Raw genomic sequence first — 17,086 nt, forward strand, 5'->3', positions numbered from 1 at the left:
TTTGGTTGTGTTCAAAAATTAATCAGACTGGAAATGTATTGTTTCTATTGTAATTCAACAAAACCAAAATGCCCGAGAAGTGCCCCCCACACAGATGCATTAGCCTCGAAAGGCATCTTATTAAGCACACTAGGGTATGCAAACTCATTACACTTAAGTCCCAAAGAATGCATCTTCTGAAAAGCTAAGGCGGCCTCTTCCCCAAGCCCATTCTGGGCATACCCAGACATCAAAGAAGACCAAGAAACAAGTCTGGTTTGGGAATTTCCTCGATCAGCTTGTGGGCATGCCCAAAACCCCCACATTTTGAGTAAAGATTTATCAAATGGTTTCTATGTTTACTGTCTTGGGACAACCCAAGCTTCGTTACACACGCATGGATTTGTAGACCTGAGACTAGAGACTTTATCCGGGAAAGGTGAGAAATGAGCTTTGTGTAGGATGGCAAAGTAGAAGTGGAGTCAATAACAGGGAAAGGTGAGAAATGAGCTTTGTGTAGGATGGCAAAGTAGAAGTGGAGTCAATAACAGGATTGTGAAAATCTTGAATTGCGGAGAGCGTAGAGATGAAGGCAAATCTTGGCGATGGAGAAGAGAGTTTGAATTGCAGGTAAAGCCGTTTGATAAGAGGCTTTTGATCATAATAGAGGTGCCAAAGATTCGTCATAGTCCATTTGGACAAAAGGCCAAGAGCTACCCAATCACATTGTAAACACAAAAAAAAAGCAAACTTTGTATATATTTACAAAATCTGTTTACAGCGTGTGTATAATTGAATGCAGGTACAAAATCTCTGTCTAGTCCTCTGATTCTTCACTGACGTTATCTATTGAAATGCCTCCGGGATTCAAATAGCGTAGCCTCCGAGATTCAATTGGCGCGTGCCTCCGGGATTCAAGTGGCGTAGCTTCCGGGATTCAATTGGCGTGACTTTCAACAACGAACGTCAAGAATTTAGAAATAATCAACCAATGGATTCAAATTGTCTGCAAAATCAACAAAAATTCCTTCAAGTCTTCAAGCGTTCTTCAATGCCGTTATCTATTGAAGTGCCTCCGGGATTCAAACAGCGCGTGCCTCCGGGATTTAAACGGCGTAGCTTCCTGGATTCAAACGGCGTGATCTTCAACAGCAAACGTCAAGCTCCGAAGCAATCAACTCTACAAAAAGGCTTCAAGTTTTAAAACCTGCAAAAAATGTCTTCAATGTCTTTAATTCTTCAAGATCTTCAAATGCCTTCAAAAGAGCTCTCAAATCTTCAAGCCTTCAAATTGTCAAGTGTTCTTCAATGCCTTCAAGCTCTCAAGTCTTCAAGTTGTTCTCAATGTATTTAAGGTGTAATTTGAAGAATGGAATTGATGCTCTATTTATAGTGAAGTTTGTAACTAAAATCCCTCAACAAACTCCACTAATATTTATTAAATTAAATTAATTAATTATCTACTAAAATGAACATTGCCAAAATCAAGTCTAGGTTCATTATTCTATCATCTAATTCAAATTCAAATTAAATTATAATTATCTAATTCAAATATAATAAAATCATATTATATTTAAATTATAATTATAATTATAATTCAATCATGAAATGGACTTGGACCAATTAATTACTTAATTCAATAGCCCAAATTAAATTTACTTGGACTAATTAAATTAATTTAATTATCATAGCTCAATTAATTAAATTGGACTAATAATCAATCCCGAAATTGGGCTCGATAATGATTTAATCGGTCCACTTGTCGGCTTCAAATTTTCTGTGTCTACAAATTGCCCCCTCGAGACTTTCTTGGACATGCCACTTGAGAGCATACACTGCTTGAAAGTATGTAGTGCATGGAAGTCTCGAAACTATAAGGCCATTTCAACTCGTGCCAAGGAGCCTTGTGGGATATGAGGCAGTTTCGACTCGTGCCGGTGAGCCTTGAAGTAATATGAGGCAGTTTCAACTCGTGCCGGGGAGTCTTGAATATGATGCGTTTTCAATTCACATTGAGGAAGCTTGAAGAATATTTCCTCCATCACATATTGTGGTATAATGTGTTGAGGCACATTCTTCTCTAGCATATGGGCTGATTAGAGGAATTTTCATCTTCACTCCTTGGTTAGCTGGAGTAATATGGAACCACTTCGGCACGTAATCCGCCAATGTGACTGGAACTCGTGCTTTTATATAGTGCCTGCAAGTCCTCCCATCTATAGGGCCCTTTACCATTTTCTTCTTAACCCACCTTTTCATAGCTTGCTTAGGCGGTCGTGTTGCAGCACAAACGTGGTGTTGCTTAGCATGCTTAATACCAAGTCGAGTACCATACTCGGGGTTGGTATCATAAGACTTGATGTTAAGAGGAAATATACACTTGTGTTGTTTTCTATTTCCCTTCACATTGTTCTTCTCAATGAGTAGCGAAGTAGATTTACCGCATGAGATGGAAACTTGATTAGCGCTTGCTGTGGCATCTGCAAGTTCAATTCTCCCATCTCGAGCTAACTCCATTACTTTATCCTTAAAGACAAAGCAATTTTCAATTGGATGTCCGACAAGCCTATGAAACTTGCAATAACTCGGATGATCCACCATTGATGCCTCGTGTGGTCGCCTCATTTCTGGAAAATCAATGAGATTGTGTTTCAATAGCTCATCAAACATATGTGGGACATCAGAATCCAAGAATGGATACTTCTTGTTTTGTCTTTCCCTGAAAGAAAGCCTTCTACTACCCCGTAATGATCTAGAAGCACCCTTAGACTCATTAGTAGCTTCAGTGAATATCCTAGCTGGTTGAATATTCACATGCATAGCGTCCATGCTTTCATATTTCTTAAAGGCCTTGCCGCCATTTTCAACGTCATCATGACTCTTGCCCCCATTGTAGAAGCTTTGAATGGATATGTTTTGTTCACCATTAGCTGTTATGCTTAACTCCATATCGTGAGAACGACTAGATAATTCCTCAAAAGTCTTAGGCTTGAGCCCTTGGAGGATGTAGGAGAGCTCGAAGTGCATGCCTTGGATGCACATTTCAATCGCGGAGCTCTGTGATATCTTTTCCTTGCAATTCAAGCATAACTCCCTCCATCTTTCAATGTAAGCGGTTGAGCTTTCACCATTCCTTTGGCGAGTGGTGGTGAGTTCTAAGAAGCTGACGGTTCTTCTTGTGCTGTAGAAGCGGGTAAAGAATTCGCGCTCCATGTCATGCCAGCTATCAATGCAGCTAGGCTCCAAGTCGGTGTACCAATTGAAGGCAGTACCCTTCAAAGAGCGGACGAACTGCTTGACAATAAGATCTCCATATATCCCAACGTCGTTGCATGTTTCCACGAAGTGGGCGATGTGTTATCTTGGATTGCCTTTCCCATCGAATTGTTGAAATGCTGGAGGTTGATATCCAATGGGCATCTTCAAATCCTCTATCCTTTGGGTGTAAGGCTTGGTGTAAATGTATGAAGGTTTTTCCCCTTCGAGCTTTCCTTTGATAGCTTCCATGATGAACTCGTCAAGCCGATCTACTGGTACCATGCCCCCTGTGACTGGAATGCTCCTGTCCGAACTTGGTTTGTGCGAAGTTGATTCCTCGTGCATTGTAGTTCGCCCAATGAAAGTTGGTGAGTGTGAGGCATCTTCTCCTTGAACCTCAGGTTGTTTTCCAAGAGCCCGGCTAGTTTCACCATTCCTTGTGCTCTCGACCTTTTCAGCTAAGTCGTTGATTCTCTTTTCTTGGTTTTGAAGGAGGGTGGTGATCCCTTCAAGCGCCTTAGTGATGCTTGCAAGCTGGTCCTCTATAGTTATCGCGCTTGTTGTCATATCCGGCATACCTGTATAGATGCGTGACCATTCTGGCGCGACCTTCCACATGTTAGACGACGGCGATGTCGGTGATGAGCCTCCGGTGTTAGCGTTCCATTTTGGGGATGTTGGATTCCCGCTACCAGCAACTCCTTTCAGAGATGCTGGATTCCCGCTATTGGCTGCTTCTTTCAGAGATGTTGGACTCTCGCTACCAGTTGCTCCTTTTGGGGTAGTCAATTTCTCGCTATTAGCCGCTCCTTCTGAGGTAGATGACTTCTCGCTATTCGCCGCTTCTTTCAAAGATGTCAGCATCCCGCTGCCAACTGCTCCTTTCGAAGAAGCCTGCCTCCCGCTATCGGTTGCTCCTTTCGAAGATGGTGGACCTGCAACATAAATAGACTTCCTCGGGACGGTAGGGGCCGTTTCGAGTCTTTGAATCATACGTCGAACAATTGACTCAGGCTCCGGCGGTCGCATTCCTAAGCTCCATGCACGGCTCCTGGTTAATGGTGTTTCGGTCTCTCGGCTAGCTTCAGAACCAGTTGTTGATGAAGACTTGGAACTAGCGGCTTGGGCATAAGACTTCTTGAACATCGAGCTTCTTGACGCCATTCCGATTGCTAGTAGAGTTGCTTGCTGATGTAGATCGATAGTGAAGAGATGAGAGGCAGAGCGGTCCCACTGGGCGTGCCAAAATCTGTAAACACAAAAAAAGAAGAAGCAAACTTTGTATATATTTACAAAATCTGTTTACAGCGTGTGTATAATTGAATGCAGGTACAAAATCTCTATCTAGTCCTCTGATTCTTCACTGACGTTATCTATTGAAATGCCTCCGGGATTCAAATAGCGTAGCCTCCGAGATTCAATTGGCGCGTGCTTCAGGGATTCAAGTGGCGTAGCTTTCGGGATTCAATTGGCGTGACTTTCAACAACGAACGTCAAGAATTTAGAAATAATCAACCAATGGATTCAAATTGCCTGCAAAATCAACAAAAATTCCTTCAAGTCTTCAAGCGTTCTTCAATGCCGTTATCTATTGAAGTGCCTCCGGGATTCAAACAGCGCGTGCCTCCGGGATTCAAACGGCGTGATCTTCAACAGCAAACGTCAAGCTCCGAAGCAATCAACTCTACAAAAAGGCTTCAAGATCTTTAAAACCTGCAAAAAATGTCTTCAATGTCTTTAATTCTTCAAGATCTTCAAATGCCTTCAAAAGAGCTCTCAAATCTTCAAGCCTTCAAATTGTCAAGTGTTCTTCAATGCCTTCAAGCTCTCAAGTCTTCAAGTTGTTCTCAATGTATTTAAGGTGTGATTTGAAGAATGGAATTGATGCTCTATTTATAGTGAAGTTTGTAACTAAAATCCCTCAACAAACTCCACTAATATTTATTAAATTAAATTAATTAATTATCTACTAAAATGAACATTGCCAAAATCAAGTCTAGGTTCATTATTCTATCATCTAATTCAAATTCAAATCAAATTATAATTATCTAATTCAAATATAATAAAATCATATTATATTTAAATTATAATTATAATTATAATTCAATCATGAAATGGACTTGGACCAATTAATTACTTAATTCAATAGCCCAAATTAAATTTACTTGGACTAATTAAATTAATTTAATTATCATAGCTCAATTAATTAAATTGGACTAATAATCAATCCCGAAATTGGCTCGATAATGATTTAATCGGTCCACTTGTCGGCTTCAAATTTTCTGTGTCTACACACATGTCCACATGATCCAAGATTTTACCTAGGGTTTAAACAGAAGGATATTGCTTACCTATATCTTCTCTCCTGTAATCTTGGATTTTCTTTACAAAATTGAATCTTTCTTTATGATAACTTTGTATGTCATGTACTAGTATTTATAATAAGATATCAAGAGTATTTTCAACCGTTGGATTAAATCTCAACAATCTTAACTATTCATTGGTATGCATATCTATCCAACACACATTCCAAGAAAAGATATGAAATCTTATTACAAACTTTATCACGAATGTTTTCAACCGTTATTAAATCTCAACAATGTTATCATTCATTGGTATACATATCTTTCCAACACACATTCCAACGAAAGATATGAAATCTTATCACAAACTTTATCATGAGTGTCTTCATCCATTTTTTTGAAAACTTTATCAGGAGTGTTTTCATCTATAAATACTACACTTGGATTGCCAAAGTAAAACCACCACTCTTTGGATTCTCAAACCCCCTCTTTGGTTTTGCAACACCTCTCCATTCTCTTTGCAAAATGTCGAGCTCACGCACAACCCGAACTGCATCATACTCCTATGTCATGTCTATTGTGATATTAGCCAAGATCTTAAAATTGGTAAGAATGAAGCACAACAAGAATTTTGGACTCATATTGGGATTGAGTACCATCAAATGCTACCAGCAAATAATGGTAATATTCAACCTTGGAGATCATAACAAAATATAATGGCAGCTCTTTCAAAATTAAGAGGATGCGTCCGCCAAATTGAAAACATGAACCTAAGCGGAACGTCTGAACAAGATATTGGGCTTGTTTGACAATTAGCGGCTAGTGTTAGTGAATTGTATTAATGGTTAACGAATAGCAGATTGTGTTAGCGTGTTTGATCAGCATATTATATCAGCGGTTTGTAAAAAGGTATTTGGTAAAATTAGTTGTTTAGATGAGCAGTTAACATGTAAAATGATGATGATAATAATAATAATAATACTAATAATAATAATAATAATACTAATAATAATAACAAACTGATGTAATAATAATAATAATAAAAACAAACTAATGTAATAATAATAATAATAATAATAATAATAATAATAATAATAATAATAATAATAATAAACAACAACAACAACAACAACTGATGATCTAAATCTCATGTAAACTAATGGGGAGCTCAACGCCTCCTTATTTACTCCAGCCCATCTGATTCGAGGGAATCGGATGGACAGGAAAAAAGAAGCCTCATGCTTCTATTAATTAGACAACAATTTTTTTTTCTTTAAAAAAAATCAATTAAGGGTGTTTTGGGCATTTGTTCAAAACGCCAATATGAAATGTTGCAATTTGCAGCGTTTTAGATTTTGGCGGTTTGGAGCAAATCCGTTGTTCCAAACTTCCAATTTATTAAACAAAGTTTTCAGTGTTTTGATGTGGTCAAAATGTTAAAAATGACGGATCCGCTAATAACTAAACAAGTCCATTGTGAGTATTTCATACATGTTTTATTAATCATTTGCTTAATTGTGAGTACTTTGTATATATTTGTTATTTACTTATATTTATAATTTATAACAACTAGATATAGCAAAAGATTTAATGTTACAAGATGCCAAATTTCAAAAGGGGTTTAGATTTGATCACGTATGGCATATCCTTAAGGACCTCGAGAAATTTAGCGCTAGTCTTGGTAGCCGAAAGCGAAGTACCGACTTTCGAGGATCACAATCACTACATGATAGAGTTGATATGTCAATAGGCTCATCATCTTTTTGTGTTGATTTAAATGACTTTGAAAGTGCAGACTCGGCTAATGAAAATAACAATGCAAGCGAATGTCCTACTGGCAACTCAATGAAGAAAGACAGAAAGTAAGGAATTTTTAAAATCCATCCAGGTAGAAAATGAACAAATCAAAAAAATTATGAGGTTTACTCTATTAGAATGTAATGTCTATTCATAACTAGAGGTTTGAACCCACAATCTCCCATATAGAAGTGGAACCTTGGTGTCATTATACTACAAGGGCTTGACATGTTTTATGTACTTTAATTTTTAATTAATCTATATATAATAATATAATATTAGACTTGTTTTAATCGTTTTGATGATATCTTTCAAATGATATAAATTTTTTTTTTTTGAAAGTCAACCATTGGGTTGTATTTATAGATGAATCATAATAGAGTCAGGAGGGGCATTGTCCCAGTACATAGGTAATGTATAACTAAAAGCAGCTGCTGCTAAAGTATGAGCTAAAGTATTATGCGATCTGGAAATAAAATTAACCGAACAATAATCAAACATATTTAAATAGGTTCTGCAGTCATCCATGACGTAACCAAGATAGGATCTTGTCTGAATAGTAGCTGACGACAAATAAGTGAGTAGTGTCTGACAATCCGTGTAGAGGTTAACCGATTGCTCCCCCTGGTCCTTGAGCCACGATAACACTTCCTTGCATGCCAGAGCCTTGGCCATAAGTGGTGAAAAGCAATTTTGCGGAGGTGCACAAAAAGCTGATATATAGTTGCCAGTGTGGGTGAACAATACTGCTCCAACAGTAGCCGTCAAGGACGACGGTTGGTAGCCGGCATCGATGTGACATCGCCTCGGTTGGGGTGGGAGATCCGCGGCAGGTGGTTGCACCGTACTGAGCTGGGGTTGCTGCTGCGCTACTACGGCCGAACTGGGCGGTAACACAGATTGGGGCGGTACAGTGGGAAAATGGGGGGCTCTTATTTCGGCAGTCCTGTGCTCCCTTTCGGCAGTAGTATGTAGTTGTTGCCACGCCTTCATGGCTGCTAAAGCCGTGGCTACAACCTTCTTCGGCATTGATAGATAAGCATTCCACACCGCTTCGTTCCGTTCCGGGCCCTCCAAATATTGTATAGTATTGCAGCTGCAAACAATATTGCATCAGAATCTAGAACATCTAATAATGTTCCAAACCAATCATAAAAAATATTTGTCACAATTTGGGGGATTGGAAGGTTAGATTGGCTCCATATGGCTTTTGCATAGTCACACAACAATAATGAGTGCATTATATCCTCATGTATTAATCCACACATGGCGCATGCCGGATCAATTTCCACCCTCTTTATAAGCAAATTAGTAGTAGTGGGTAATATATTGCTCATTGCTCTCCATAAGAACATTTTCCATTTTGGTGGTATTTTGAGGTGCCATAGGGTATTCCATTTATCAAAACCCATACTAGTATTATAGGTGCCCACTATATGCCTGTATCCATTCTTAACCGAGTAGCATCCATTTGGATCTCCATACCAGTACCAAGTATCCTCATATTCCGGGGAGATGGGGATCTTTAAGATTCTAGGCACATCATTTGGTTGAAAAATATCAGCTAAAATGTGAGGATCCCACGTTCCTGTTGTTTGATCAATCAATCCTGCAACCTTAGCATCTGCTAATTGTAATGGCATCTCAGTCTGGACCATAGGATCCAACTCATCCGGGAGCCATGGATCTTTCCATATTAAGGTCGATTCACCATTCCCAATACGTCGTCGCACCCCACCGGTAATTAATTCTTTCGCAGCCATAATACCCCTCCAACAGTAGCTAGGATTATTCCCCATACTTGCCTCTGAAAAAGTTAGTTTAGGGTAATACCTAGCTTTGTACACACGGGATACCAATGAGTCAGTATTTGTTAGGAAACGTCAAGCCTGCTTCCCCAACATAGCCAAATTAAATGCCTTCAGATCTTTGAAACCTAGGCCACCATATTTCTTGGGTATACACAGTCTATCCCATGCCTTCCAATGAATACCCCGGTCCTGTTCCCCACCAATATCGGTTCATTGTTCGCTCAATAGCTGCACAGACAGATACTGGTAATAGAAAAACACTCATTGAAAAGGTAGGCATTGCCTGAGCTACACTTTTCAATAATATATCTTTTCCTGCCTGCGTTAAGAGTTTCTTATTCCACGAGTCAATTCTTTGCCTGATCTTATCCTCAATATATGCAAAAGCTGCCTTTTTATTTCTTCCTATGAAAGCCGATAGACCTAGATATTTCCCAAAATTCGGAGCTTGGACAACGCCCAGGATCTGCGCCACCATCTCCCTGTCTCCACTACCAGTATTCTTACTATAGCAAATACTAGACTTATGGTAATTCACCATCTGTCCTGAGAGAGCTTCATACCTGGCCAAACAATTTTTAATCTCGGCTGCCTCATACTGATTAGCTTTAATAAACAAGAGACTATCATCTGCGAAGAATAAGTGAGAAATCGGGGGTGCTCCTCGTGCCACCCTGCAGCCATGAATTAAACCGTTATTCTGTGTCTGTTGGATATAATTTATTTTTAATTATTCAAAATTTATGTTTATGTATTTAATAAAATATGTAAATCCATAATAACAAAATAGGGATACAAAATGAAGTAATAAAAAAGGCAAAGGGCAAAATTGAGATTAAAATGATTTATCCACCCGTTGTATTTGCTTCTCCTGAGGGCTGGTCAAGTAACAAAAATGTTGTATTTTCCGGTACATCATTATGGATTTGATTAGTCTTTCTGGTGGGTATATTTTAGCGTAAAGCTACAATGACGTTGCACTGTAGACAAATGTCAAAAAAACGCATAATTTAGCGCTTTCACTGAAGAAGGTTCACTGTCAAATTATGCACCATTTTCCGTTGACCGCCTTCACCGGAGAAGGCCTAAGAGCATCCACACTAAGGGGAGATTGTGGAGTTATTTCAGAAATAAATCACTCAAACCAAAAATAATATTGATGTGGGGATGAGTTATTTGGAAAAGAATGTGCTTGCAAAATTGGGGTTAATGTCAGAATTTTTTTTTTAAAAAAAAAAAGAAAAAAAAAAGAAGAAGAAGAAGTCAGGCTGTCCGCGTTTCGCGCACAACCTGGGCAAAAGCCGGGCGCGTGCACTGCACGCGCCCGGTGGTGCGTCAGGCGCGCCGATTAGATTTTAATTTTTTTTTTTTAAATCAATTTTCTCTTCTTTTTTTTTCTTTTTTTTTTTCCTCTCCCCTACCTCATTCTCTTTCCTAATCATTCTTACATTATCTCCACATTCTTCCCAACCATTGTGGATGCTCTAAGTGCTTGACCCGCAAATATTTAATTCTAATTATAACGCTCATTATATCATTGAATACTCCATAAAATCGTATTCGGACTAAATAAAAATGGTCTAAATAATTTTTTATTTAAAAAAAAAAAAAAAGTTGGGAGAAAGCTACTTTCATGGTTTGACAGCTTGCCTAATCAAGGTGAGGGGATGTGACGTACATTGACATCTCTGAAAAGTAGGGAGAGAGTATATATTCGAGTCTTGAGATGAAGTAAACGGCGTCGTTTACCCGTCACCTTCGGATCCTAAGAGGACTGACCGCTCGCTTACACTCACACCAACGACGACTCTTTCAAATTCGCCAAAATCTTCTCCTTTCTCTCACTGCAATCCATGGCTACCAGAAGCTACAACCGCCGCCGACCGTCCGCCGCCGGCGGTGCCGTGAAGACGCCAATGAGGAAGCCGGTGTTCGTGAAGGTGGATCAGTTGCAGCCCGGAACTACCGGCCATAACCTCACCGTCAAGGTTTTGAACTGCAACACAGTGCTGGAGAAGAAGCCGACGAATACGGCGCCGTTAGCGGGTCCCCGTCGCCCTCCCCAGAACACTCGCATCGCGGAGTGTCTCATCGGAGACGAAACTGGGACTATCCTCTTCACTGCCCGTAACGACCAAGGTTTCGTTTTCCCTTCTGACTTTTACATTGTTTAATCTGCAATTGATGTTGATTTCATGCGTTTTCTGAATTTTCGTGACAGTCTGGTGTCAAAATTGCATTTCTAGGGTTCGAAGTTATAAATTGATGTTTAATGTTGATTAACCTAATCGTAGTTTGAATTGGTTAGTGTTGCTTAGGGATTGTAAATTCTTCGATTGTCTTCTTTCCCTAGAAATCGAAGCAGTTACCATAGAAATTTCCCGTGATTTAGGGCAGAAATCAAATGACTGATTTTATATTAGTTGTGTGTTCCATACTATTCTTTTAGAGCTTTGGATTTTGTTATCATTCCTATATCTTTTTTTCAAAGTTCTTCTGTAGTGTGGAGTTAAATAATTGCTGGCTTCGAGAAAGAACACACAATTGGGTTCATTATGGCTTTAGAGCTCTGTAGAAATGAGCACGCAATAGTGGATTTGAAGTTCTGGGTTTGTAAAGCCGTGTTATGTTGTAGTGATAGGTAAATAGCTTCTGCCATTTTTTCTTTTTGGACGAGGGAGGAGCTAACCTGCAGTTCTCTGTGACTACTGAGAATAAAGTTTTAAGGCTTGAAAAATGATGTAATGTAAAGTGTGTATTCAGTTGCAGCTTGATTGCAATACTTGTCATCTAGTCATTTCTCTTGGTTTGCATTTTATCACTATATTTTTGTTTTTCAACATTTATGCACTAACCTGCTAGGTCAGTATGTTGAGTTGCGGTGATGATATCCTTTATTATCCTGCAGTTGAATTGATGAAACCAGAAACCACTGTAATTCTTCGCAACGCCAAGATCGACATGTTTAAGGGGTCTATGAGGCTAGCCGTGGACAAATGGGGTCGAATTGAGGTAACTGAGCCTGCAGATTTCACGGTCAAAGAAGACAACAATCTATCACTGGTCGAGTACGAGTTGGTGAATGTTGAAGAATAGTGTTATGTCCCTTTCGCCTCTTTTGTCTACTGGGTGAAGTTCCAATTCTGGTTTTTGGGTTGGTTGATTATTTAAGAAGTGCGTTCTTCCTCTGTTATCTATTAAAGATGATATCAGGTAAAAAAATGTATCTGGCTACTGGTGTTTTGTGAATGTTGAAGAAAGGGTGGAAGTGCATTTTACCACTTTTATCTATTAGGATTTAGGAGAGGGTGTTGGGTAAAATTCAGTGTTGGGTCTTGGGGTTTGGTATAGTATTCAGTTATGGTATTTGTTTTGTGAAGACTCCACTGTTACTAGGACTAATCTAATCTAAGTTTGATTAATTGGTATGTAAAAGAGATTTGACTTTAATCATGTGAGAATTTGTGTACATCTTTTCTTTCAGAGCTTTATGTGCAATACTTCTTGCAAGTTCTTTTGACACTAACCTTTGATTTGCGGGAAAGCTTACCATTGCTATTTGAATTTGCGCTCTTTGGGTGAAGCTTGCCGGTAAAGAATCAAAAGGACTTCAATTATCTTAGGTTGTCAATAGTTGATCGGTCGGTTTAAATTATGGAGGTCAAGAGACAGTTTCCATAAAGAGTTCAACTTGGAATTTTGTGGTTACTAGTCTTATTTCTATTGTAAAAATAAGAATTGATTATGAATTTAATTTTTTAATCAACGACTTTTAAAGCTATTAAATTTAATTTTAGAGTTACCAAATTTAGTCTTGAAGTATTGAATTTTTCAATTGTAATTAACGGTTCACACAAAGAAAAGGTAGATTAAAATTATAAATGTGTAATAATAATAAATACTGTATTGTAATAGAGTCAATAATATTAAAAAAAAAAAAAAAGTCCTCTTTTGTATAATTTGTCTTATTGAGTGATAATATTTGATTGATGGGTAGCTAATGATTCTTTTTTTTTTTTTTTTTTTTTTAACATTAGGAGATAAAATTTTTAAAAAATCAATTTTTATGTGACAGTATTTAATTAACGGATAACTAATAATTTTTTTTAAACGTTAGGAGGTAAAATCAAAAAATAAAAATAACAAACACAAGCGCACCATATATTTTATTCCTCAAGCTAAATTCTCCATATACAATGGGAGTGTTTGGTAAATAACTACTCCGTATTAATTAATTGAATTAGTGAGTTTAACTAGTTAATATCATTAGCTAATTATAAAAAAGTGTTTGGTAAATTACTTGTTAGCTGATAGTAAATTCCATACAAAATTACTCTCAAAAAGCTGATTGAAAAAAACTATTTTGAGTAACTTTTTTAAATTTTAACATTTTAGAGCAATAAGATGTTACAAAAAGCTACTTAATCAAACACTTATATTGATTATTTATCAAGTCAAACAGCTAATAATAGTCAAATAAGCCAAATTAGCTCATAAACTATGTTACCAAACAAGACAATGTGTTGCATCCGAGACTAATGAGTAAAACTTGTCCAGGAAGAACTCTTGTTTAGATGTGAAATGAGAGAGTAACTCGACACCAGATTAGTTGAAACTTATACAACAATAAAATATCAGGAATCATGATTAACCCAATTTGACTAACATTGGCTAATGTTGCTATCTATCTGTCTAGACTAGATGCACAATGAAACTAAACTTACAGATATATTATTTTTGTCAAAGAAACATGTGCATCATTTTCAAATGAAAGAACAAAAAAACCTTATAACTTTGAAATGGGAACCAAACAGAACCTATAATGCCACAGGCTGTGTAGTAATACATTGTCCATTGACATCCATGGTACTATGAAGAAGACGTGAATGGTTTCCGATTTTCCCAACACATCTAACAATCATCCATCTACAATGTAAGAAGAGAAGATACATTTACATAAGGCCCATAAAAAGTTTAACACAAAGTATGCATGCTATTTTTTAAGTGTGTTTCATCGTCCTCGAGCTGAATGCAAGCCAATGAGATGCAATCACAGAGTCACAGCCCTAGACAAGGAAAGGGATTATTAATAAACTAAAACATGAAATTACACTAGAAACACTACAGATTAAAATGTACTTGTTGCAACGTTCTCATGGAAACGGCTCTTCTCCAGAGGCAAGTTTTACATGTTTTTGATTTGGTTCTCTAACATTATGTTGATAATGAATCCGCTCAAACTTGGTCTTATAGTTGCTTACTATAGGCACAAACTACAGAGGGAGAAGATGAAAGTAAGACGAGCTCACCAGACAAAAGGTTAAAGGAGGGTAGATTTTCTTTCCTAGTGCAAGTAAATCTCATATCCTTCGGATTGTTTTAGATAGAGGAGGACATTTGGGCAAGTTAAAGGGATTTGTTTCCTTGTATCCCTCTAACTTCATAAGATACAATGTCAAAGGGAGAGAGATTTCAAACCTCCCCACTATTACTTCCATTACATCTACTTTATACAGCATTGAAGAGATGTCCTTTCTCCTCCTCTTTTTCTGCCCCAACCAAAGATAGCCTAATCCTAGAAATTCAAGTATACTTAAAGAGTTAAAGATATAGATACTTGTTACTTCAAAGTTGGACCTCCTATGCTAAAAGTAACTCTGAAATCCTAGCAGAAAGGTAAAACCATCAACTATATTTCCAACCACATGCACCCTAACTCTCAAAATGATTCTCTCGCTAATTTTCATGAAAGCTGGGCAAACTAAGTAAATTACACCCAAGGGAAATATTTTACACAAAGCAACCCCAGAAATTGATCACTTGGAAATTATATCATATATCTTTGTTGTGATGAGCAATAACTACACAGTTTAAACGGCACATCATAGAAAGAAACAAAATATGACTAGTGTTTTTAATCACAGGACAATTGGGAAAAAGGCACAAGACATTTATTATTGGCTAATACTTAATAGAATGATCCCAGAAAGATAAAAGTAAACAGATTAGGACACTTTGAAAGATCCAGAATTATCCAAATACTAAAACCCTATATATCACCCAAGGTAAAATAGAAACAAAATGCACAGTAAAATTCATAAAAGAAAACAGATATTTCTTCGCTGGTGCTCATTCCTACTTGTCAGACAATCTCCTAGAGTGCATGGATGTAAAACTTCATTCGAATCCTTTAGCATTTATCAGGCATCATCATTGCAATCTGATAAAATACCAAGTATTAGCAAAGCCCTTACATTATTAGCTACTACAGGAGGGTAAGAATACAAGATATGCATGATTGCATTCAGTCTGTAAAGAGTATCTGGTTCAGTTATCTGGGGCTAATTTTTTGGAATTAACTCATCAACAATCAATGACAGCTGCATGATTCACAAATCTGCAAAAAATAGTACCTCTGAATTACTCTACAGTCAAGCAGCCACAGAATATGATCTAATTGCATCAAAGCCCCAAGTTCTAATAAACCACAGAAACTCCTTAATTTTTAGACTGCTTGGATGCTAGGTGTGTTGAATGCAACTATCACCAACAACTGGAATATGGTTACTTAGCTCCTTTCCACTTAGAAAGGAAATTAGACATAGAATGACTTGGACTGTTGGACATGGCAAGGACAATTGTAGATGGTTGTGTGCTCTTCAATTTTTATATATATTAACATGATTTTATTAAGATTTATCACTTATTTTCTTAAAAATCCAATGAGAGCATTCTAAACTAAAGGAGAACATCTTGACCAGAATGAATGAAAGTCATCATTAAAGACTTAAAACTTAATACTAGTACTATGTGCAGTTAATAAACAGGAGTAGTTCTTTTGTAGAAAAGATAATGGATTTACAATTATTAATTGATGCTATTTGAATCATAATTAGCAAATGCCAAGAAACTTTAGTCCAAAGGAATCAAGCCTGAGCTTATGTGTAAGGGGTCTCTGACACTGCCAACAGGATTACAAGATTCCGGTTTAGAAAGTGGGGCTCTGGGCTTAGTCATAATTATTCTTTAGCTTAAATTGGACGAAGGGTATACAAGGCAAAAAGTCAATAGACATACATCCGGGGAAAAGGACTACCACATTGAAACAAGACATATCTGGTGGGTGTGACTTGTGAATTCACTGTAGTTGGAGGCACATACTGAGTAAGAACCATATATTATACGGAGTATCTATCATCATCTCCGTAGCAATGGGGGAATAAAAAGGTAAACTATTTGGAATGTGAACAAATGACTAAGAAATAGGCCATTCAAACAATCCAAAATCAAAATAGCATACTAAACACCAAAGTTTTCTTGTTAAAATATAGATCTATGACATAGAAAGAACACAAAAGTATCACTCAATAGTTCAAATTAAAACTTAGAAACAAATTGCTCACATATTAAGTTCAAAAGCTGTAAATTAAATATGAATAGAATATACCTTCAAGACTCCAACCACGGCTCCGGGGAGCGACTGAGAGCATGGAATTGAGCAAAGCACAGGCAGTCGCCGTGTGATACGGCAGCATAGTCTCTACTCTAACACAGCTCAACTCCAAAGGAGACCTTCATATTTTAATCATTTCAGGAAAATACAAGAAATCAAATGCAAATCGTATGTAGATATGAGTTCATAATTATAAGATTAACTTAAATCAGATAGAGAGGGAAAAAAAAATCAGATAAAATTACCTGAAGATGCGTGCAGTGAGGGGCTTCTGAGTGGGGATGCGAAAAGGAGAGCCGGAGGTCTTAGGCTTCGCTCCAGTTGCCAGTCTGGTTGCGGCGGTCCGGGCGGAGGCTGTGGCGGAGCGAAAGACGGACCTGGCGGCGATGGTGGCCATGGTTTCTTCAGGTACAGATCGCGCTGCGAGTGGCTTGGATTTGAACTGTAGAGCCTTTTCAAGGGTTTTGGGTTTTAAACCAATATAC

At 37.7% G+C, this 17,086-nt stretch overlaps 3 protein-coding genes across 6 annotated transcripts; 1 reads left to right on the forward strand and 2 right to left on the reverse strand.

The window, feature by feature from the left end:
- Window positions 1-9,220: 9,220 nt before the first annotated feature.
- Window positions 9,221-11,003, reverse strand: LOC109166588. The gene is made up of 3 exons (XM_019315487.1): window positions 10,945-11,003; window positions 9,432-9,822; window positions 9,221-9,337 (listed from the first exon to the last, which is right to left on the reverse strand). The coding sequence occupies exons 1-3, from the start codon at window positions 11,001-11,003 to the stop codon at window positions 9,221-9,223; spliced, it is 567 nt and encodes a 188-aa protein (XP_019171032.1).
- On the forward strand, window positions 10,909-12,631 carry LOC109171008 (uncharacterized protein At4g28440-like). The gene is made up of 2 exons (XM_019320142.1): window positions 10,909-11,287; window positions 12,057-12,631. The coding sequence occupies exons 1-2, from the start codon at window positions 11,002-11,004 to the stop codon at window positions 12,242-12,244; spliced, it is 474 nt and encodes a 157-aa protein (XP_019175687.1). The 5' UTR covers window positions 10,909-11,001; the 3' UTR covers window positions 12,245-12,631.
- Window positions 12,632-13,753: 1,122 nt separating this feature from the next.
- Window positions 13,754-17,086, reverse strand: LOC109171016 (protein NUCLEAR FUSION DEFECTIVE 6, chloroplastic/mitochondrial-like). 4 transcript variants are annotated; one of them, XM_019320161.1, is made up of 4 exons: window positions 16,847-17,086; window positions 16,596-16,720; window positions 15,509-15,545; window positions 15,078-15,368 (listed from the first exon to the last, which is right to left on the reverse strand). In XM_019320161.1, the coding sequence occupies exons 1-3, from the start codon at window positions 16,996-16,998 to the stop codon at window positions 15,538-15,540; spliced, it is 285 nt and encodes a 94-aa protein (XP_019175706.1). In that variant the 5' UTR covers window positions 16,999-17,086; the 3' UTR covers window positions 15,078-15,368; window positions 15,509-15,537. The 4 variants fall into 4 exon arrangements, with proteins under 4 accessions (XP_019175713.1, XP_019175721.1, XP_019175706.1 ...); XM_019320168.1 differs by lacking the exons at window positions 15,078-15,368; window positions 15,509-15,545 and adding an exon at window positions 13,754-14,074; XM_019320176.1 differs by lacking the exons at window positions 15,078-15,368; window positions 15,509-15,545 and adding an exon at window positions 14,151-14,214.

Source organism: Ipomoea nil, unplaced genomic scaffold, assembly GCF_001879475.1.
Source record: "Ipomoea nil cultivar Tokyo-kokei standard unplaced genomic scaffold, Asagao_1.1 scaffold0317, whole genome shotgun sequence".
NCBI lineage: Eukaryota > Viridiplantae > Streptophyta > Magnoliopsida > Solanales > Convolvulaceae > Ipomoea > Ipomoea nil.